Genomic DNA, 25,037 nt, shown 5'->3' on the forward strand with positions numbered 1-25,037 from the left:
CTATTCTCCTCCTTACACGAGGCACCACAACAACATTTCACCAGGCAACGCCGGTCAATTGCTGTTTGTATATGAGAAATCGGTTGGAAACTTTCCTCATGTCAGCACCTTGTAGGTGTCGCCACCGGCGCCAACCTTGTGTGAATGCTCTGAAAATGTAGTCATTTGCATATCACAGCCCCTTCTCCCTGTCGGTTACATTTCGCGTCTGTAGGACATCATCTTCGTGGTGTAGCAGTTTTAATGGCCAGTAGTGTACGTTCGTTCCACCATCACTAGTAACTTTTGCACTAAACCACGGCAGCGAACTACCCACCGCTGTCGTGGTTTACTGCAAAAGTTACTAGTGATGGTGATGCCTCGTTTCTTCTTTCCAATGAACCAATCTCCCGTGTTCGTCGATCGAAGAGTTAAACACTCGTCGTGATGGATAATGCCTCTTAGGAAATAGATCCCTGTACAGCTCATCAGCAGCGAGAGCATTGCAACTTACTTCCCGATACACAAGGTGCATGTCAGTGAATTCTGCTAAACTGTAACGGTACTGCTCCATAGTATTGTACTGTACGCCCGTGAATAGCACTGAATAGTGAATGGGTCTTACGTTGATTCATAGCACGTTCCGTATTGGAAAAATGTAAATAAGATACAACAAAGCCACCTAATGGACTGTAAGTAGGCTGTTTAGGTTCTTACATTGGTAACGCCACCGCCACCTAGCGCTCTGTATGAAAATCACTGGCCGTGCTGTGTGCAGTCTGTGGCTAAGTGGCATTGTTGGAATTTGCTATTTTAGTGTTGGGCTGTTGGCTGTTACCAGCGCGTAGTGTTGCGCAGTTGAAGGTGAGCTGCCAGCAATGGTGGATGTGGGGAGTGAGATGGCGGAGTTTTGAGAGCGGATGATGTAGACAGAGACAGTAAATTTGTAATATTGGATATCATGGACTGATTTAGATATTATGACTTTTGAACACTATTAAGGTAAATATATTGTTTGTTCTCTATCAAAATCTTTCATTTGCTAACTATGCCTATCAGTAGTTAGTGCCTTCAGTAGTTTGAATCTTTTATTTAGCTGGCAGTATTGGCGCTCGCTGTATTGCACTAGTTTGAGTAACGAAGATTTTTGGTGAGGTAAGTGATTTGTGAAAGGTATAGGTTATTGTTAGTCAGGGCCATTCTTTTGTAGGGATTATTAAAAGTCAGATTGCGTTGCGCTAAAAAAATTGTGTGTCAGTTTAGTGTTGATCAGAATAGGGAAAGAGCGAAATGTCTGAGTACGTTCAGTTCTGCTTAGCTGTTTGAAAATCAAATAATATAAGAGGTTTATCAGCACAATAATTCATACTTTTTTAAGGGGACGTTTCAGGACATGCAAAGTAAACAAAACATGCATCATGACTTCCTAGTAATCAGGCTTGTCCTCCTTATTTTCTTGCAAAAAATAAAGAATGTACATGTAAATAAACAGCACAGTATGTGTGAGGTTGTACTCATGTTAGTTGCAAATGAGCTGGAAAACAGTAACGCTCGACAAAGCGGTAGACAAATTTACTTCCACATCTCCTTAAGCTGGTTCTTCGGCCCTAAGTTCCTTACTTCAAATTGTTCAATGGAGCTTTCTCTATGTCCTGTTAAATTCTTGCACGCTTTTACGGAGATACCCAGTGTAAGAGACGTCAACGGCGACACTTCGAACTAACAACTCTAAACAACAGATGTGCATTCGACCAGTCAGTTTTGAAAGGCATTATTAAACAGGGGACGCCAAGGAGCAACATCTGTGAAATAAGGGTTAAAGACTTGCTCCAGAATGTTTCGAAGAAGAGAACAGTGTGCATAAAGTTTTTCCTGCACACCTGGACAACCGAACAAAAACAATGACCATGTATGTCTGCCCAGACTTGATGGAAATACAAAACACCGACAATGAACTACATCCCAGAAGTTTTACATGTTTATATGAACATTCTGTGCATTTTACTCAAATGGAGAAACACTATTTAGATTACGTGAAGCATTAAAACGACTATTTTAACTTTTCTCAAATTCTTACTAATCCAGTGTCAAAACTGTTTCGATTGATTGGGAATGTATAAAAAAAACACATTTAATGAAATTCTTTTGTGGGGGGTGGGGCATCATGTCCCGATAACCACTCGGAAGTGGAGATATTTTGAAGTGCAGATGTTTTGAACACATACACTCACGGTTGAAGCATAAAGATACACAATTTAATTTAAAATTATGTTTCCAGTACAAAATGTGAAAATAAATTTACTATCAGCCCTATCTGTGCTGCAATAATAATGTCATAAATGATGCATCCAGAATTTTCGACAATGTTCAATTTCCAGTTGCCTGGTAATGAAATAATTGAATAATGGCGGTCAGTTAGTACCGCAAAAATTACAATCTATTTAAAGGTAGCCTTCGTTGCTGTTACAACTAGAGTAATTATACACCCCTTGATTCAAATCAGACCTCAGTAAAGTATGATAATCGTGTCATTTAAATAAGTAAGCGTGCGTTGTTGATGGAAGTAGGAGACAATGCATTAAATGCTGGAGAGTGGCTAAAAATAATAACTCGTCGTAGATACTAAAGTAAACTCGCAGATCGAGTATAGCTCGCTGAAAGTGAGGCATCATATCTATCTCTTGTCACTCGCACCAGCTTGGCAGTAAAATGTTAAAATGCACAAAAAAAAAAAAAAAAAAGTTTTCGAAAATTCAGCACTCGTAACGTTGTTATTTTTGCAACGGCTACCATTCTTTCAAATTTCACTGTTGTAATTGATATAATAGTTCTAAGACCTCTTACATTCATTAGTTATCTACGCGTTGCTTTAATTTTACATAGTTATAGATATATGCACTATAACATACTTGTGGTGGTATATATGAACATAAGAAGGAGCATTGGAATACTGATGACGTCTGTGTTGTAGTTATTGAATGCTACAAGTGTATCGTGTGATACAGCAGGTACAGGTGGCCCAAAGAAGTATACGTATCAAACATCGGGCTTAGTATGAGGAAGAAATTTCGGAGAATGTACTTTTGGGGAGCAGTATTGCACGGAAGTGAATCATGGAATGTGGGGGAACAGGAGAAGTGTACCGATGTGTTTGGTATGTAGCGATACAGAAGTATGTTGAAAAATAGGTGGAGCACTGAGGTGAGAAAAGAGGAAGTTTTCCGTTGAAATAAAAGAAGGGATTGGATGGTCGGTAATGTATTAAAGGGATCTGGACGTGAAAATGACCGGTAAATCGAAAAAACAGTTCGACGACGTTTGCAGCAGCTTGGACTATCAGCTCGGAGACCATGGCTGCGGTTACCCTACCCTAGCTACACCACTGTGTGAGTATAGTGAACGATAGCGACCTGCAGAGAATTTCTATTCGAAGGTGGCACCGACTCATTATGGGCCTTTTCAACATTCTAATGCTACCATTAATCGATATATGTGGTTGGGTTACTATGCGTTAGCCGATATAAAACCTTTCCCATTTTATAGGAAATTTCAAATAGTTAGCTCTCGTAGCATCTAGATTGGGAGAAACCATCAGCACGTCACTATACATCTCTGAGCAATTGTTGACACTGTTATATGGTAGATACACATACAAAGAGATCTAACCTATTCTCGTTTTCCACGCGGAAATTAGGAGACATTCCTCCGTTTGCTTGTAGAAGCCAACGTTTCAGGATGCGGGATGCTTTTATTACGCGGTGTCTGATTACATTAATTTTCTAGTGCTGTTTCCAGCGTCATACGATAGCTCGTCCGATACTACTCACCATAATTATATTTTGCTCCAGACCTCTCTACAGGATTCATTTACGATGATGGCTTCGTAAGCTATGTTTGTCTCTCTGATCTTAGATTCACGTTTCGAAAATCGTCGAGATCGTTCTCCTCTGTGACAAGTATCTTCTAAGCGCATGTGTAGAACAGTGCTGCTGAGAAGTAATCGTATTTAAGCTTTCTAACTTGTTACGACCGTGCTCCAAAATACAACTCATCAGGGAACTACAAAGAGATGAATTACCGCGATTCCCATTGTCAGAAACTAAATAGTTTTTGTCTGCTGTACTGTGCCTGTACTTATGCCCAAAAATCTGCCATATACGAAGCGTCCTGACGTGACTCTGTCCCCTGTCACGGTGTTCTCCACAAACTCTTTAGAGCATCAGTACCCCTGCCTGCAATAAAAGCTCTTTCTAATTTTCTCATTACTACTGAGGCGAAGCAAGTATGATTGTCCTGCGGCTAGTAGTATTTTATTTTCTTACCTGTGTGGTCGTGGTGCAACTTTGTGCAGGGTACCACCTGTTTCAACCATTTTAATTGGATCAGTCGATAAGGCGTCCTTTAGGAATGTTGTTTTGTGACTTCAGCTGCATCTGGTCTATATAACTGACATTAATATATGTGCTGTTGAAACTTGGTAATTAGCTTCAGTATACTGAAAAAATTATGTCACAGAAAAAGGGATACTGGTTTCTAAATTTCGTTGTATTTGTTTTGTGAATTTGGCAGAAACTGATACGGTATAGAAATTCTGTATTTAGCATTAATACCGTGCGAAAAGTATGGCAAACAAAACAATAATTTTTTCATTTGTGTGATACATTAGGATGTTAGTAATGCCTTTCGTGTTTTTCCCGAAGGATTTTAGACTACATGGTGTTTACTACTGTATTTTACAAATTATAACTTAATTCTGTTACACGGAGTACTAAATGTTTCTTCTCTGTCACACTCTTGATACGTAAAACAACTGAAGACCCAGGATTTTTTTCCAGAGAAACCCTCTATGGGACACTGACACACAATGACCAGTTTCACAGACAGGTGATGACTCCAAAGGAAACGTTGTTTCTTGTCAGAGTTTGTGTTGAGGGTGCTAAATCAAATTGCATATATTTTGTTAAGGTATATCGGGTGGCGAAAAGAAAGTTTATTGGACGGTTTCGGAACTTCGTGTTGTGACGTGGCACACGTCATGATTGTTGCACACTAGGCCCAAGTTCAGTTACATGAATTGCAAGTCTGATACACAGAATCAAGTCCACGAGTAGTCAAGTGGAAATAGCAAACGAGAATCCGGCCAACACAAAGATCTGTAGCATTTCTTTGGGATAAGAGCGATTTATCGTCGGTGATATGGTCAGAGTGTAGGGAAATCGGTGCGCATGCTACAGCATGTGCTGTCTCACATTATCCAAAAAGCCGCGCATAAAAATGTTCTGGTTCTGTTGGTGATAGAAACGTAGGGTCAAGTGTTTCAGATAGCCCTGGGGATAGCGACCATTTGTATACCAAATAGGACTATCTTTGTGTCACTATCCCACAGTACAAGGACAAAGTATGAATGTTATACACATTCTCCCCTTAGCCAAATGGAGCAAATCGGTCCGTTCCTTTCGCCTTGGGTGTGTCGTACGATTTGCCTTAAGGGGCTTAGGGAGGCACAAGTATTCATAGGCGCTTACTAAGAAAAGCCTCAAAATGATTTTCCTTTTACCATTTTTTCCTACCACAACGGAGTTCCGGGTACCAAGACCAGCGAAAGCAGACATATTTACGATACATTTCTAAGATGCCCATCATCAACAGCCTTGAAATTCTTCTTGGCACCTTCGTCCGTTTCCGAGATACAGAGGTTCAAAGCTATCCTACACGACCACGTAAAATACGCATGTAAAACCCGCTGTGAAGTAAAAAAGTAAAGTAACGTAGCACGCAGAAAAATGCTGTTAAGTGTTTCCTTTATCATCAGAAGCCTTCTGAGAAATCTATGTTATAGAACACGTCAAATGCAGTCATAGTGCACAATTAATTTAGCGTTATTTCAATTTCACACAAGTAAACTACCACAATTTCATTGACGCAAAAATTTTTTTTTCATATGAGTGACATGCTCTACTGTGGCATGAAAAAGAAAGGAACCAACGAAAAAATCTCTTGTCGGATAGTAAAAAAAGGCGAATATGGTCCAGTTAAAAATACTTTATTCGAAAAGTGGCGTGGAACATAGTTGACACTGATAGAACAGTAGCAGAAAAAGAGTGAAGGAGACAGTACCAGCCGGCCGAAGTGGCCGTGCGGTTCTAGGCGCTGCAGTCTGGAACCGCGAGACCACTACGGTCGCAGGTTCGAATCCTGCCTCGGGCATGGATGTGTGTGTGATGTCCTTAGGTTAGTTAGGTTTAACTGGTTCTAAGTTCTAGGGGACTAATGACCTCAGAAGTTGAGTCCCATAGTGCTCAGAGCCATTTGAACCAATTTTTTTGACAGTACCAGTCGGACAAGAATAAAGAGAAGTAGGCAGTGAAAGTGAATGAGTGACACTGATAACGAGACAGAGTCTGTGACAGTGACAACGAAGTAGTGTGAGATAGTGACAGTGAGAAGACAGAGCAGCAATGTGAAGGAACGAATGAGGTAGTAGCAGTAAGAGAGAACTTGAAGAGGCAGTAACAGTGAGAGGAGACAATAATATCAGGAAAGAAAGAACGAACCGCGGCTGTGGGACAAAGACAGTAACAGTTAGTAATGCCTCAGAATGTCTTACGGGAGAACTCTGAAAGCTTTTTAAATAAAACAACCGTAACTACCTTTCTACATTTTTATTCTTTGTGTCTACTATTTGCAGCCCTCTGCCGCTAAAGAGGTCAGAGGTTTAGCACGCAAGATGATTGTGTGTAATGTAACTATGTCGGTGCGCGAAAAACAACGAGCGATATTCGAGGCTCTAACCGTCTACACGTGGAGCATCTTATCCTTCAGCATGTCCATGCCAGGCCACGAGGGCTGCGACACAAACAACAATGAGACGTCTAGTGTTCACTGTCATCGATCATCCTGGATAAATTCCCGACTTGGTCCCATCCAGTTTTCATCGGTTTCCAAAAGCTAAAGAACATGTTCGAGGACTTCGCTTTGATAGTGACGAAGCGTGCGAGCAGAGGTGAGATTGTGACTCCAGCAACAAAGTCATTGTACAGTAATAGTATTAACAAGCTGGTCTCTCGCTGTATTTGATCCCAGGGAGATTGTGTTGAGAAATAAATATGTAGACACGAAGAATAAAGATGTAGAATTTTTAAAAAAACGTTATTTAAGAAGCTTTAAGAGTTTTCTGAGGCATTACTTTTCAGCCTGCCCTCGTAATAGTGGAGGACGAAATTGAAAATTTGTGGCAAGCTCTTATGGGACCAAACTGCTGAGATCTTCGGTCCCTAAGCTTACGCACTACTTAATCAAACTAACTTACTCTAGGACAACACACACACACATTGTAACGCCGGAAATGCATATCCTCCTATTTCCATCTATTGTACTATTTTTTTCCTTGCTTTGTTACCTCAAGATATGACATTTCTGTCTCTTTGTATATTGTAATTGTTTTACTATTTGTATATTTATGCATTTATGTCGATGTATAATTGGTTTGTTTCGTAAATATTATTTGTATTTTTACGCTGGGTCTTGCCTAGGGAAAACTGCTATCGAACGATTACGTCGATAGGTCGTGTGAAGAATCAAAGTGTGTAGGATCTTTGGTAGTGTTAACTCTGCCGCGTGGAGCGCGGGCTGAGGGAAGGAGTCTGGCGGGAGTAGCGAGTGGAGCAGGTGTGTTGTGTGACGCTCCCGCGAGTTGCCGCGCTTTCGGGGTTTGGCAGCATGTAATTGCGCTCGACTTGCGATGATAGTTTCTGACATGGTGTCGCGGACGGGAAACATTAACTAGCGCACATCAAGAGCCCGTTTCGTCTGGTGACCGTGTCGAGAAGAAGGCGCGCCAACATCCAGCTTCTGCAACAGCGACGGCCGACAATGAGTGACTGTCGCCACCTCCTCGATCGACGGCTTCAAACCTTCAATCAACCATCAAGGAAGACTGGAAGCAAGTAAAGTTTTAGAACTGTATGGCAGACCTCAGCTTTTCAAACTGTACCATTTTCGTAACTATAATAACAGCAACTTAGCATGAACCTTTGTTGCTCATTGTCCCAATTGCATTACCAAGCAGGGTCCCTTCCTTTTCCGAAATGAACCCGAGTGTCGTTGAAATTTAAACGCCAGCACTAAAGTAATATAGCTAATTCTATTTCACTGCTTTAATTTCAAAGTTCAGTTAGCTGGCTACAATATTCAGATTACACAAGCACAAATTAAGAGTGCGAGTTTTGTTATCGTATTTTAGCTTACCTGTGACTGCAGCTCAGCTTGGTACGTACTAAATTTTACTATTGTTAATTGTTCAGAATCATTTAATTCAAGTTCAAAGTTAAATCTCTTATTTCCAAATTGCGTAGATTCAAGTAGTTTTTTGAAATGATTGTTGAGGTAGTCCAAGACTAACCGTATTTTACTGAATTTCGATGTGCTTCAGAAAGAAAGCTCACTATTAACTTCAGTCACTAAATTAACTTTCGATTTTCCGGTTTTATTAATTCTTTGCTAAATTAAGTCAGGGTGTAGCGAAATTTATTACTTCTGACAAACTTTCAGTTTTCACACTACACGTGTCAACCTTCAGTTGCCACGCTTCTAGTGCTAATTATATGTGTAATAACCTTTCTTTTTCAGTTACTATAGTAATTGTCCTTAGGACTGGCGACCGTGATTTCCACCAAATCTCAAATACCTAATTACCGCTAGTTAATTGTTAACGTAACGGCTGCACATTTACTTTCTTTATTAACTTTACCCCTTTTCAAAATTAATTTCCACCAGTTTCATTAGCACATTTCCTTTCATTTAGATGTAACCCTTTCCTCCCTCTTTACCGACAGCTTAAGTTCGGTGACGATTGCTTTTCCAAAACTCCCATTAGGTACACGCGGTTTCATTTTTCACTGTCATTAAGGTCGGCAAGTGAGGGGGAGGTTACAACATGCCTGAAGGAGGACTCGTACCTCCGACGGAGGATTGGAGGACGTGCAGCCTTCCAGTGCTGAAATCAATTAATATGGAGCCTGTCACAGGGGACAACAAGTGGGATGTGACCCATGCCGTATTTCGGTTTGTGCAACTGTTGCAAGGCAGGAGTACTGTTAATGCGCTAGACGAAGCAGTCAGCTCTATTTCTCGGCGTTCCAAACTGGTAGGAGCGACCACTGTCGACTGATTATGGTTCTGAAGAACGATATGACTTTTGTTGATGTCGAAGAAGCGTATTGTGAAGAAAGTGCAGGTAATGCAGCGGTAGGTGACGAGACTAATGAGTCTGAAATCAGTCGTTACATTTTGGATGTGTCCAGCCGCAAACAAGTCATGCCTCATCAGTTCCGGGAGAATATTATGACTCGGTTGCTGAACGATGGAACTGCCCTCGAAGTAGAGATAAATGCGGTACCGTTAGCCAAGAAACATACAAAATGGAACTCAGAAACATTGAATAAGAATGGAGCAACAACGACCCTGGAAAGGAAGCTCGATTTAAAATTATGCGTAAATGGTATCATTAACGGAGGGAAAAAATACGACAAATACCAGTCGATAAATAAATGAACATTCGAAAGATTTGTTGAATCTATTCAGCTTGACGAGAATGTACGAACAGGAAAATCCAACAGTGAGCCGTAGCTGCAGCGTGTCAGTGTAGCACCAACCGAGATTTTACGTTTGTTGCATCATTATCTAGAGCAAAGCATACTTCTACTGGAGTATAAAATTTGTCAACGGCACGTCACGAAATAAGTCTCACACAAGGAGACTGAATATATCAAAGTTACACAGTAACTGGCACCACTTATCAGTACGCTTGCAATGTCGCTTTTTACCGGTTCCAATCGACAGTACGCGATCAACACCGACCAAAGACGATGAGAGAATCGGACGAACATTCGACGCCAGTTGTCGTATGAGGGAGAAAAACGAACCCTCGTTGGTAATACAAATAAAGTAACGTATTCGCACACGGCGTAATATTCAATCAAAGCGTCTGGAAAATTGTTGACTAAGGTTTTCTCCGCTTTCGAGAAACTAATGATAAATTAGGTCCTCGGGTTGTAAAAGAGATCAATCGTTTAACTGACTCGTTAAAAATTATTTATGTCACTTGCTCCCATTCTGAAAATTTGAGAAATTCAGTTCAAAATCTGAAAATTTGACAAATTCAGTTCATAAAGTCACCTTAAGAACGGTCTAAAATTTTACGTTGCCGATAAGTTTTGTCTGAAATTGGATTTCTGGGGTATATAAACGAATGATACCCTCTTTATTGATCATGAGGGTCAATTGACCTGCACGGTAATAGTAATACACTTTAATTAGAGGCTTCAAACCAGCAATGTGTAGCTGGAAACCCAGTAAGAATTGTACAATTGCCACTTGGGTTACAATTTAAAATATTTATTTTCACCCGATGGGGGCGGTGTTGAGTCGGAAAATACTACATTCTTTCATTTTAGGTTGTACACAAGCAAACTGTTCATATATGAGCCAAATCTGTTGGCATCGCCATTGTTATTGCGCCGCTGTTGGTGGAAGCCAGCCCAGCGCCTCTTCTGATGTGATCTCACGACCATGATACCCATTTCATTCTTTACAGCTGGCCCGATTTATGTTGTTGCCGCCCTAGATGCAACACTTCAGAGGAAGTAGCTAAGAACCAGTCAACAGTACATGGCAGAAAGTGAGCGCTAGTCAATGGCAGGGCGTTAAAGAACATACACGCGGTCAAGTCAAGTTAATGTTACCACCGTCTATGTTCTATTTCATCTTGCAATTACCTCTCATAAACGGTAGCTGCCAGCTCTAGAAGTGGACAGTATATGAATGGTGTCGGGGAGGGGGCCGAGGTTAAGGAAAAAAACACTGTAGGCGTTGTTGTTATGGGAAAACGGAGCGATTTAAATGAGGTGCAAAAGGGCATGATCATCGGCTTCTGGCCCATGGGTGAAGCATTGCCGAAACGGCTATATCTGTGAACTGCTCGCATGCCCCGTTGTTAAAGCTCACCCACCATACATGGCAAAACGAAACGCCGTGTGGCTAGGGCCTCCCGTCAGTGGTCTTTTCGCCTGGTGCAAGTATCTCGAGTTGACACCACTTCAGCGACTTGCGTGTCGATGGGGATGAAATGATGATGATAAGGACAACGCAACACCCAGTGTCTGAGGGGAGAAAATCTCAGACCCAGCCGGGAAGCGAACCCGGGCCGTCAGGTATGACATTCCGTCGCGCTGACCACTCAGCTACCAGGAGCGGACACATGCACAATGCACCACACACAGTTCGCAGTGTACTTGCATGGCTCGAAGGGCACTAGGATGAGTTTACCGTACTCCTCTGGTCATCAGACGCCCTGTATTCAAACTCAATCGAGAATCTGTGGGACCACCTAGATAGGGCCGTATGCGCCATGGATCCTCAACCGAGAAATCTAGAGCAGATGGCGGCGGCACGGGAGTCCGCTTGTCACCGCAGCCCTGTGGCTACCATCCAGAGATTCTCTTCCTGCATTTCTCGCAGCAGTCCGCGTAGCAAAATTTGGTTATTCAGGCTTTTGATAGGTGGTCGTATTAAAGTGGCTGGACAGTGTAACAAGGTTTTAGTTTCTCATTATAGAAAGTACAAATAAATCGTAAAGGTTATGTTTCAAGTCTTTCTTCTGCTGAGCATGCTCTATCTTGAATGTAATTTGTTCACGAAAAGTAACGTAAGGACTGTCGATTCCATCAGACACTGTTTCCTCTCCTGACAGAGTGGTTTGCACCTCTCTGTCCACCTGCCTACGACTGACCATTCAGTGTCAGGACTAGACACTTCGTTCAGGGGAAGCAGTCTAAGGACTGAGCCCGGGACAGAACAACTATACCCCAAGTCCAAAACTGTGATTTGTTATCTGAAACTGACAAAAGAACCTGTCCCTCAGAACCGTGAAACAGTTATAAGATATATTAAATTTTAACCACCTGATACCGTTATGTGTTGCTATAACAAAACAATGACTGTAAATTTATGTCTGTCTCGGAGTAGTACTACCTTCGGTTATCATTGCGTGACGTTTATTATATTCAGTTAATGCAGCTGTACCTAGTTTACCACCTCATAAACATAATCCTGAATGTATTAGAAGGTCATATGGGCGGTTGTGGGCCGGCCTTAATGGCCGAGCGGTTCTAGGCGCTTCAGTCTGAAACCGCGCGACCGCTACGGTCGCAGGTTCGATTCCTACCTCGGTCATGGATCTGTGTGATGTCCTTAGGTTAATTAGGTTTAAGTAGTTCTAAGTTCTAGTGGACTCATGACGTATTATTTTAAGACCCATAGTGCTCAGAGCCAGTTGAACCATTTTTTTGGGCGGTTGTGTGGCAGCATTTGTGCACCGCCGCCGTCAGTGTCAGCCAGTTTGACGTGGCATACGGAGCTCCATCGCAGTCTTTAACACTGGTAGCATGCCGCGACAGCGTGGACGTGAACCGTATGTGCAGTTGACGGACTTTGAGCGAGGGCGTATAGTGGGCATGCGGGAGGCCGGGTGGACGTACCGCCGAATTGCTCAACACGTGGGGCGTGAGGTCTCCACAGTACATCGATGTTGTCGCCAGTGGTCGGCGGAAGGTGCACGTGCCCGTCGACCTGGGACCGGACCGCAGCGACGCACGGATGCACGCCAAGACCGTAGGATCCTACGCAGTGCCGTAGGGGACCGCACCGCCACTTCCCAGCAAATTAGGGACACTGTTGCTCCTGGGGTATCGGCGAGGACCATTCGCAACCGTCTCCATGAAGCTGGGCTACGGTCCCGCACACCGTTAGGCCGTCTTCCGCTCACGCCCCAACATCGTGCAGCCCGCCTCCAGTGGTGTCGTGACAGGCGTGAATGGAGGGACGAATGGAGACGTGTCGTCTTCAGCGATGAGAGTCGCTTCTGCCTTGGTGCCAATGATGGTCGTATGCGTGTTTGGCGCCGTGCAGGTGAGCGCCACAATCAGGACTGCATACGACCGAGGCACACAGGGCCAACACCCGGCATTATGGTGTGGGGAGCGATCTCCTACACTGGCCGTACACCACTGGTGATCGTCGAGGGGACACTGAATAGTGCACGGTACATCCAAACCGTCATCGAACCCATCGTTCTACCATTCCTAGACCGGCAAGGGAACTTGCTGTTCCAACAGGACAATGCACGTCCGCATGTATCTCGTGCCACCCAACGTGCTCTAGAAGGTGTAAGTCAACTACCCTGGCCAGCAAGATCTCCGGATCTGTCCCCCATTGAGCATGTTTGGGACTGGATGAAGCGTCGTCTCACGCGGTCTGCACGTCCAGCACGAACGCTGGTCCAACTGAGGCGCCAGGTGGAAATGGCATGGCAAGCCGTTCCACAGGACTACATCCAGCATCTCTACGATCGTCTCCATGGGAGAATAGCAGCCTGCATTGCTGCGAAAGGTGGATATACACTGCACTAGTGCCGACATTGTGCATGCTCTGTTGCCTGTGTCTATGTGCCTGTGGTTATGTCAGTGTGATCATGTGATGTATCTGACCCCAGGAATGTGTCAATAAAGTTTCCCCTTCCTGGGACAATGAATTCACGGTGTTCCTATTTCAATTTCCAGGAGTGTAGCTTTCAAAGCACGTCATGATCAAGGTCCTACAGGAAGAATAACAAGTAGAATGCAGCTTGTCAAAGTGGTCCGCCTCAATCAAGAAACCTGGACATTCAACTTACCCAAGTCGTCGAGGAAAGCGTCCATGAACTCGTTGAAAGTGCCTATGTATCCGCTCCACAGTCTGTGGTGGTGGTAGTACGACACCGCTGCGTCCTTCGGATCACGAGACACGTAGATAATCTGCAAAAAAGCACGTTCGAGGTGGTACTGAATTGGAAAATTTTATCGCTAAAGGTAAGAACATAATAACATCCACAATGTACGCTGCATGAAATGTTCAAATACACTTCCATGTGAGTCACCATCGTCACCACACATGCCGCTCCTGTATTTCTGTACTACTCTTCCACGTACCATTTCGGTATATGACTAACAATCGTCAGGGCCGTCAGATGCCATTTATTGCCGTTTTTAGATCTGTCTTTGTTACATTACTGGGATCAGTTCATTAGTTAATTCCACTTTGAGAGATTATTGGCATATTTCTAACGAAATGGTAGAAAATGTATCAGATTACAGACGAAGAACGAATGAATCTTTGGTTTGAATGGATACATGGTAATCATATTACAGGTTACTAAAGAACAAAATATTTTTCATGTAGAAAAAGAAACACGGTAGTCTTAATTCATATTAACATTGAAATATGAGTACACCTGACAACTAATTAACTTAGTCTTCTAAGCTACACATGTTATCATTTTTTATGTAATGACTTCTCTTTAAAATAGAAAGCAGAGTGTAGATTTAAAGACTTCAGTTTTAATTTAAAATCTACCGGACTATGTGTCAGATATTTTATTATTGCTGAATACTGAGAGCCATTCTGAGCCACCAACAATTTTAGTCACAAGTAAGGAAGGACATGTAGTTCTTGTGATGCTGTAGCTATGAATATTACTAATCATCTTGGATTTGAAGCTCTCTTTTGTCCGTGTTGGCATTAACAATACATACGTTTTTGGATGGGATCTGCCTTTAGCAAAACCCAATTTTTATTTTTGTCACAAATATGTTTCACTGCAGTTGCAGCATCATCAGTGGGCTTCTATCTTATGTCTGTTAAACATAAAGAATGTTCTTAACTGTTTGTATACATGCAAATATTAGTTTTTAAATCATAATTACAGTTTTTCGAAGAAACACACAAAATTATGTATTCAAATTTTTTTACCACATGGAGTGTGGGTGTGTGTGTGTGTGTGTAAAGGGGGAGAGCGAGAGAGAGAGAGAGAGAGAGAGAGAGTAGGTTTGAGAGCTTTTCATTTTGTATATATAAGCTTCCACATAGAATTAATTAATTTGAGGCATAGCCATAACAGTCTCCAAATCGTAATTTTTGTTTAAAAAAATTTTGTCTACATCAAGTTGTATGTGGTTGCAGATGACAAACTGTGAAAGAAATCAGTCACTGTGAAAACGTAACAAGTCAGGAAAACCACACCATGCGGTAAGAAGTTATGAATTCATAATTGTGTGTGTTTCTTCGAGAATCTGTAATTACGATTTAAACACTAGTATTTGCATGTATACAAACAGTAAGTAACATAACAGCCATAAAATAATAGACCACTGATGGTGCTGCAACTACAGTGAAACAAGTTTGGGACAAAAGCAAAATAGTGTTTTGCTAAAGGCGGACCCCATCCAGAAACATATGTATGGATATCAGTACTTAGCACAGCGAATAAAAAGTCGTCACCTAGAAGAGGCTTCACACTAGTGCCGTGTATCACAGCCCCTAGCCTTGGTCATGACCTCAAATCGTTCACAATTTTCTTTAGGTAGGCCGCATCCAGCTGAAGCTATTCATCGACAGTTAGATCCCACAGAACTACCAAACTGCTTGGATGTTCATTGCTACGTTTCATCCACTGTTACAAACAGACCCACACTCCACAACCACCCGACCACCAATTTGCTGCCGTCCACTTTTGTATTGTTTTTCGCAAAATTGTGCGCTGCTGTAAGCTACAGCTTTTTAAATGTTCTCTCAGAAACTGACCGAAATGGGCATTCATTCACTGACAGTAGGAAGTCCTGTCAGATGTGAAACCAAGCGTAAGGGAGTAGCCCATATCATCCACCACTTTTTTCCACTTTGCAATGATGTCTCGCTGTGGGTGGTACACTATTCCTTGTACAAAGACTGGGCAGTCCTCGTTAACACACTAACAAATCCGACCATACCAAACCAGGGTGTGCCGATTGACACGTACAGGTACGATAGTTCTTTCCTGGCATTCTGTAACGTCTTCACGTCGATCCATCTACCTGCGCTCATTCCATGCAACTGAGTGGCGTATTCCCACCACTTCACTGCCATGGGTGACTTGAGCGGTGGAGTATCCGACGCCCGTCTGGTGCCAGTTCTATACAATCTACGCCTTTCCAAAGTGGCCAGCGTGCGTTGGGGACTAGTAATTAGTCTGGGAAGCTCATTTTAAAAACGGCTCTGAGCACTATGGGACTTGACATCTGAGGTCATCAGTCCCTTAGAACTACTTAAACCCAACTAACCTAAGGACATCACACACATGCCCGAGGCAGGATTTTAACCTGCGACCGTAGCGGTCTCGCGGTTCGGGACTGAAGCGCCTAGAACCGCTGGGCCACAGCGGCCGGCATTAATTTTAAAAGTTTTGTGTATTAATTACGGTCAATTTTAGAAGCAAATGTATACACTCATAAGCAACTGAATGAGAACAACCACTTAGCTAATTTTGATGACGCTTTGGCTCGAGAACCACACTAAACAGGAAATATTGCGGGGCGATGTGATACATGAACACTCAGTCTGTGGTCTATTGCAGGGCTGCCCACTGCATAGTTCGATGACCTCACTTCCGTCTTTGCATAGCAGTCCAGGGACGATCCCTACCTCCCCGAGGTTGTTAGAAAACAATAGAGGCAAGGCACCGTATACAGTCGAGCAGACAGCAGCTGCCACAGCGCCCCGTAGCGCCAACTTCGCCACCACGTCGCGTCGTGGCGTGTGAGCCGCGGCATATACCGCTGCGATCGGCGGGCACTATTTTACGTTCGCGCTGTCGCGTGTTCTCGGGTTGCAGTGCCGTATCCTTCCGCGGGAGGCTACATAGCTCCGACGGGTCAAGAACATTTAAGTCTCCACAACGGACATCGTGTGCCGTGACCGCTGCCGTTGAGTTGTGCCGTCTTCGCTGTGACGCACAAACACCGCTGCGCTTCCAGCGGCATCTCAGGAGTCACCGCTTCGCCGTGGTTACCACTGGCTCCATACGAACTCCTTCCCTCGCAGGACCGTGCTGAACTATTCTTCCCTACTCCTCAGGATAGACTTTTCAGTTATCATGTTGTGAATATGTCCTCTCTCAGAAGTGTACTTTTTTTAGTTGTTGTTTCAAAGTGTGTTTCATCGCTTCTCAACAGAGAATAGAACACAATCGCCATCCGCAACCCATTGTAGTTTGCAGGACTCAAGAGGTGCTCCATGGGCTCCATACGCGCTCAAAAGAATTAGTGGTTATTTCAGATGATCTTATGAAACCACAAGAGTATCCTCACATTCAGGGAATGTTCATCAGCGCACTCTGCTACAAAGAAGGAGAAATAGAGTTGTGTGCTGTCGTGATCACGTTACAGGTCGCTTGTCTACCAACAAACGGATGCACGTTGTCGGACACTAGGTCCGTTAATCTCTCTACAGGAGACGGCAGATGAATGAGTAGTACCATTTTATTCCATGTGAATACTTATTGGAAAGCGTGATGTGATATACCCTGGCACCACTGAGTAATTACCTATAAAGCTACTTACATAGTTTGAGCGTCCATGGGCGGGTTTCCAGGCGTCATGCATACGGTGTGCTCTGTGAGCAGAGATGAACCAGTGGAGCGGTCAGCTGCGTGTCCTCAAGCGAGACGGGAGATCTGGTCGCTACAGCCGTCTACCGTTTGTTTTCATCCGGAATTTGAACGGCCAGTGACTTGCATCACAGTAGTCTAACTATCACTAATTCTTTAGAATAAAGGAAAATCAGCGGTTTTGCAAAAATTCTTTGAAAATGGATTAAAAACAGTCTTGACCGCAATAAATTACTTATTTGCAGTGGTGTCCGGTTTCGGTCAGAATGTGACCATCTTCAGTGTCGTGGCTCCACGAACGTGTAAGCAGTTGAGGTTCTCGGAACGACGACACGTGCTCCGTCCACCGCCACCACTACCATCGTTACAAAAGTGGTCTGAAAATTGTTACATTCTAACCGAAACCACTCATATTGAAAATAAATATTTCATTGCTGTCAAGACTGTTTGATAGCCTACTTGTCAACTATTTGATTTATTTATTCATTCTAGATGACTCTCTTGATAACAGTGGACTTTTGCACGTCAAATTACATTTACGTGACTCATTAATGACAATTATTTGTAGTCTGCTTTGTTTCTACACTTAACTTTGAATTATTCATAATATTTGTGATATTACTATTTCGTTATTTCTGTTTTATTATGCTGTTATCACTATCATTTCGACGAATATTCATTAACCGTTCCTCTTTTAGTTTTCCTACGACCTCTTTTCCTGCTCTCAGTCAGGTATTATTTTCTTGTCACAGAAAGACAGCGCTAAGATTTCATCAAGTTCACTTTGTCTTAAATATTATTGCTCTTAGCTGTGTCACCTATTCATATTAGTGATATTATAACTATGTTTGATATCATTAGACTCATAAAATTTTCACTAGAAACTAAAAAAGAGACATCGACTTTGCTATTACTGGGTTGTATAGTTTCTCTGGTTTCTGATTGTACTGGATACCGGACCGCTAATGCTGTGAGGGCCAGCAGTATCTTGCTGCCTCCTGACCGTATGGCGACGAATCAAGGGACACTACTAACCTTTCACTGAGAAGGACTGAGTTCCTCGTTCTTCTCGGGTACTCCTGCACCCAGTATTGTTTATCTACCGCCATCACCTACGAGAGTCGACAACGACCTACCTCGTCAGCACGTTGCTGCTCACAGACTCTGGCCACGGTGTTTTCCGTATGCCACGAGCAAATCGGCTGCAATCTCTACTTTTCCCCCGACTTTCGTTACATTGTCTGATAGACTTTGAACTTGACACGTCGAACTATTATGTAACTGAAAGTGTTGAGGAGAAGAAAGCAAAGGAAAAGGAAGGAACTAATGATATGAGCTACAAAAGGAATTTGGGCATAATCAGCGGCGACGAGTGAAGATGTACGCCCGTCTTGGACTCGAACCCTGGATATTCTACTTAGTAGGCAGATGCGTTGACCACTGCGCCACCCGTACACAGTATTTATCGCCTATGTGCGGATTGTTCGTGCACGCCCCCCCCCCCCCCCCCCTCCCACCGCCACCATCCGGCCAATTCACATTCTCACCTAGCGCCACCTACCCGCAGTTCTCTCATTCATGTCATCCATGATCACTAATTTTAGATATTCGTTGGAGTTCGAACGTTATGTGCATCCGCACTGAAGGCTGTGGATACAATGTTCGTCGAGGCGAATCAGTTATATGAACGCGTGCTGTCTGGTCTTTCGGACATGTCCGAAAGAACAGATACCACGCATTCATATAACGTTTAGCTATAGGTTACACAGTGCAGACGGCTATGGTCATTTACCAATTCGGGTACTTTTTCAATTATTCATTTGCGTATAAACTTCGAAAACCCTGCTGCAATGTTTAACTCCAGGGAGAAGGGCCCGAAAAACCACTCTGGGTGTGAGTCTTGCCTGTTTGCAATAAATACTTTCTTTCTAAGTTATTATTTGATACACTTCTTGGACGAAATAATTTTCTTACATGATGCTGTATTTTATTTGAAATAAAGACTTCATTTCAAAAGTAGCTATTAGTTAATGTTACCCCCTTGGACATCATCAACCTGTTTGGTGATAAGAGCAATAACAAATGTTTGTGACATCTTAAACTGAGACAAGATTAAAGAAAATAAAGTAATAAAGATACATTTGAAAATACACGCCCGAGATACGTTGGTATTCTTTTGACATTTATTACTCTCGTTTTACTTGGTGCAGCACTTAACATTTCCGTCGTTCATAAGACGAAGCATCTTGATAGTGTCTAAGGGGGCGTATTAAAGGTAATCGCTAATAATTATATAAAGGATTTATTCCAGATTAAACAACAGCCATATGCAGGAGAATGCTTCTTCCAAGAAATGCATGGTAAGAAAATGGATCTGAGCACTATGGGACTTAACATCTGAGGTCATCAGTCCCTAAAACTGAGAACTAATGAAACCAAACTAACCTAAGGCCATCACACACATCCATGCCCGAGGCAGGATTCGAACCTGCGATCGTAGCAGTTGCGCGGTTCCGGACTGAAGCGCCTAGAACCACTTGGCCATAACGGTCGGCAAATGTATGGTAAATATGAAGTAACATACAGAAGTTAATAAGATGTTTATGGATGAAAATATGAAAATCTTGTTAAGATCGTGATGCGTTCGATTACATAACTAACTTGTATTGAGTATTTTTGTGAAATGCATACGAAAAAAAATTAAATGATTCTATACTGACTCAATCCCGTTCATTTCCTAAATTAATCGTTGGTGTAACTGAACTTGTAGGAGAGAAGTGAATCTGTTCTTACGTATTGAAACTAAAGCAGTCCCCGCGCGGGATTAGCCGAGTGGTCTGGCGCTGCAGTCGTGGACTGTGCGGCTGATTCCGGCGGAGGTTCGAGTCCTGCCTCGGGCATGGATGTGTGTGTGTGTGTGTGTGTGTGTGTGTTTGTCATTTGGATAATTTAGGTTAAGTAGTGTGTAAGCTTAGGGACTGATTACCTCAGCAGTTAAGTCCCATAATATGTCGCACACACATAAAGCAGTGACGGTTGCAAATCTATTTTTATTTAAAAATAGCGCTTTTCGCTATGCTTAGGCATCATCAGATTATGTAAAACTGACAATTGAAATTCCCTGCCCCGGGTACCAGAGCTCTACGTCAGCCACATACAAATAAATTCGTCTCGATGAAAATGCGGTCCTCAGAATAACTAAAACAAACTGTGGGAACCTCTGACGGTTAGACCGCTCAGCTGTTTGGCATCCGGGCCGACACGTACGCGTGGCTCTACGCTGTGCTCTACCTAACGCTGTAAAGTTCAAATGTTTCCACAGTTTCCTTTGTTTATTCTGACGACCAGATGTTCATCAAGACGGTTTTATGTGTATGTGGCTGACTGAGAGCTTTGGGAGCCGGTGCAATGAACTTAATTTGGCAGTTTTACATATTCTGACGAGGTCAAACTACGATTAAAGGGTTATCTTTAAATAAAAATAATTTCGTGAATGGGACTGTTTGATTCTCATTATGTAACAATGGAAACCGCTCGTTACTTTAATTGACAACGATGGAATCATATGGATACTACAATGAATATATTCCTTTTTTCTTTTATTTATTCTGTCTTTCTTTTAATTTAATGGGGTTACAGTTTACAGAAAACTATTTAATTACTCTTCAATAAACATTGTTAACAATTTTCCCTGCCAGCCGGGTGACCGAGCTGTTCTAGGCGCTACAGTCTGGAACCGCGCGACCGCTACGGTTGCAGGTTCGAATCCTGCCTCGGGCATGGATGTGTGTGATGTTCTTAGGCTAGTTAGGTTTAAGTACTTCTAAGTTCTAGGGGACTGATGACCTCAGAAGTTAAGTCCCATAGTGCTCAGAGCCATTTGAACCAATTTTCCCTTCACTATCTCCACAGTAACTTTAGCTGTGCATGACATATAGGGAATTGTACTGGACTTACAATTTATGTTTATGATGTCAAGCTTAGAAACGAAAAAAAAAAAAGAGTTGGATGAACATCCGTCGACGACTGATCCCTGATATTCGAGGTGAAGCTCTGATTGTAGGATGATGGGGAAGGAAATCGCTCATGTCCTTTTGAAATGAAGCAAGACGACAAAAGCATTCATTTTACCGTCTCAGTTCCACTGAGTTTCATCGCATGACTACGTTCGATCAATATTTGATAGTCTTCAGTTCTGTTTAGTCGCGTTAGCAACGAGTCGCCTTCAGATGAAACTACAGATCAGAATGCTGTACAGTCATCTCACAAAAATAAATGTACAACTGTGAAACTTAAGTAAAGAAGAAATTTTTAATTATTGTTAAACTAACAAAATTTCTGACGTTATTTGGTGTGTTCTTTGCAGAGAAATGCAGAGAAAGGTTATTGCCCAATAAGTACTTTGTTTACACTGCGTGTAACAACTGTGTTTCTGTTTTGTATGTTAAAGCAGTGTGTGAAAGTTTTGGATTACCTTTTACTGAATGTGCGTAAAAGCTTTGTGAAAATGGCAGTTTCGTTTGCATTCTTCCCGCAATATTACGAACCATAATAACGGGATTTTCGCTTTTAGAACCTGATGCACTTTCTTATTTGCCTTGGAAGATGGAAAACCTGTCTGATACTGATCGAACACCTGCGTTTATACTTATCAACTTTACTGCACAAAATTCTTTTCTGCATGATATTTTCCTTAAAAATTTAATTATAATCTTTCCTTTGTCCATTTCACATGTCGATTATAGTGTTACTCTGACTCTTGAGGTTCTCCCAATATGATTGTTAAAGTTAAAAACCATTCAAAAGCCAAGACCGCATAAAATACTTGTTATTCAAGACAACCGGTTTCAATAGTTTTAGTTGTCATCTTCAGGTCTTAAATACTTTTTTTGGTAGCAAACCATGTTGCTATAAAAAAAAAAAAAGACTAAGACTCGAAGACAACAGCTAAGACTGTTGAAACCAGTTCTTTGATAAAAAAAATGTTTTAAGTGATCGCTTTCGAATGATTTTTAACGATTAAAACAGATCGCCCTTCGATACTCTCATAATGAGAAAATTCAGTGATCGTTAGAAGACACATTTGAGGGTGCCAAGATAGATTTACACTACATTTTTTTGCTCAATATTTTCTCCACTGATCTAGTCGATTACATTACGTCCTGTGTGTGATAACCGTGGACACGATCCGTATCTGTATTCCAATCTACCTGTCTCCATATGCTTAAATATGACAAATGTACTTAAGTTGTTTTCGGAAGGGATCAAAATTAAAACAGGTAATTGATTCAGGCACCGAAAAGAGGAACAAACTAGCTAATTGAGAGACGAGTTTAAAATGGGATATTGAAATTTTTCCCATAGAGTGTCATTTAAAAGTTCATACTTATAAATAGGATACCACGGTGACGCGCGGAAAAGTAAGGCCTCCGAATTTTTTCTGCGAAAACTCTTAACCCTTTTTAGATGAAATTACCTTTATTAACATTTTAGAACTTCATGATTTATGGTTATACAGGGTGTTACAAAAAGGTACGTCCAAACTTTCAGGAAACATTCCTCACACACAAAGAAAGAAAATATGTTATGTGGACATGTGTCCGGAAACGCTTACTTTCCATGTTGGAGCTCATTTTATTACTTCTCTTCAAATCACATTAATCATGGAATGGAAACACACAGCAACAGAACATACCAGCGTGACTTCAAACACTTAGTTACAGGAAATGTTCAACATGTCCTCCGTTAGCGAGGATACATGCATCCACCCACCGTCGCATGGAATCCCTGATACGCTGATGCAGCCCTGGAGAATGGCGTATTGTATCACAGCCGTGCACAATACGAGCACGAAGAGTCTCTACATTTGGTACCGGGGTTGCGTAGACAAGAGCTTTCAAATTCCCCCGTAAATGAAAGTGATGAGGGTTGAGGTCAGGAGAGCGTGGAGACCATGGAATTGGTCCGCCTCTACCAACCCATCGGTCACCGAATCTGTTGTTGCGAAGCGTACGAACACTTCGACTGAAATGTGCAGGAGCTCCATCCTGCATGAAGCACATGTTGTGTCGTACTTGTAAAGGCACATGTTCTAGCAGCACAGGTGGAGTATCCCGTATGAAATCATGATAACGTGCTCCATTGAGCGTAGGTGGAAGAACATGGGACCCAATCCAGACATCACCAACAATGCCTGCCCAAACGTTCACAGATAATCTGTGTTGATGACGTGATTTCACAATTGCGTGCGGATTCTCGTCAGCCCACACATGTTTATTGTGAAAATTTACAATGTGATCACGTTGGAATGAAGTCTCATCCGTAAAGAGAACATTTGCACTGAAATGAGGATTGACACATTGTTGGATGAACCATTCGCAGAATTGTACCCGTGGAGGCCAATCAGCTGCTGATAGTGCCTGCACACGCTGTACATGGTACGGAAACAACTGGTTCTCCCGTAGCACTCTCCATACAGTGAGGTGGTCAACGTTACCTTGGACAGCAGCAACTTCTCTGACGCTGACATTAGGGTTATCGTCAACTGCACGAAGAATTGCCTCGTCCATTGCAGGTGTCCTCGTCGTTCTAGGTCTTCCCCAGTCGCGAGTCATAGGCTGGAATGTTCCGTGCTCCCTAAGACGCCGATCAGTTGCTTCGAACGTCTTCCTGTCGGGACACCTTCGTTCTGAAAATCTGTGTCGATACAAACGTACCGCGCCACGGCTATTGCCCCGTGCTAATCCATACATCAAATGGGCATCTGCCAACTTCGCATTTGTAAACATTGCGCTGTCTGCAAAATCACGTTCGTGATGAACACTAACCTGTTGATGCTACGTGCTGATGTGCTTGATGCTAGTACTGTAGAGCAATGAGTCGCATTTCAACACAAGCACCGAAGTCAACATTACCTTCCCTCAATTGGTCCAACTGGCGGTGAATCGAGGAAGTACAGTACATACTGACGAAACTAAAATGAATTCTAACATGGAAATTAAGCGTTTCCGGACACATGTCCACATAACATCTTTTCTTTATTTGTGTGTGAGGAATGTTTCCTGAAAGTTTGGCCGTACCTTCTTGTAACACCCTGTATAGTTATTTCTCGACATAGTCACAATGGCGATGAACACTTTCCTCCCTGTTTTTAGGTACCGTCATTGTAGAATGTGAACATAAGGCGTTGAATTGTTGCAGGTGTCGTAGCGTTCGTGAGTGGTCTGGTTATCATGCTGAAGGAGAGTCTCCATGTCTGGACGAACTCTTAGAATTTGAAATCGATTACACTAAGTTGTTTCTCATGTACCGGCATAATTAAATTATACACTGCTATGTTACACGCCACAATTTGGAGCACTCTACCGGCAAAGGACTGCAATTATATAGACATGGAGAATAAAGATGTACAACGTTAATATACGTTTGTTTTATTTAAAAATCTTTGGGAGTTTTCACATTAAACGTTCGTACACAATACTTTTCGCACGCTCTTGTATCTATCAGCATCATAGATACACGAACACCGGACGCATTTTCTGAG

General features: G+C 42.5%; 1 protein-coding gene across 1 annotated transcript in view; it reads right to left on the bottom strand.

The window, feature by feature from the left end:
- LOC126174803 (luciferin sulfotransferase-like) overlaps positions 1–25,037 on the bottom strand; it is a 300,341-nt gene that overhangs the window by 26,869 nt on the left and 248,435 nt on the right. Inside the window, exon 5 of the mRNA XM_049921177.1 lies at positions 13,709–13,829. Coding sequence (XP_049777134.1) covers positions 13,709–13,829 — 121 coding nt within the window. The remainder of the gene's footprint in view (positions 1–13,708; positions 13,830–25,037) is intronic.

Source organism: Schistocerca cancellata, chromosome 3 (assembly GCF_023864275.1).
Source record: "Schistocerca cancellata isolate TAMUIC-IGC-003103 chromosome 3, iqSchCanc2.1, whole genome shotgun sequence".
NCBI classification, from domain to species: Eukaryota; Metazoa; Arthropoda; class Insecta; order Orthoptera; family Acrididae; genus Schistocerca; species Schistocerca cancellata.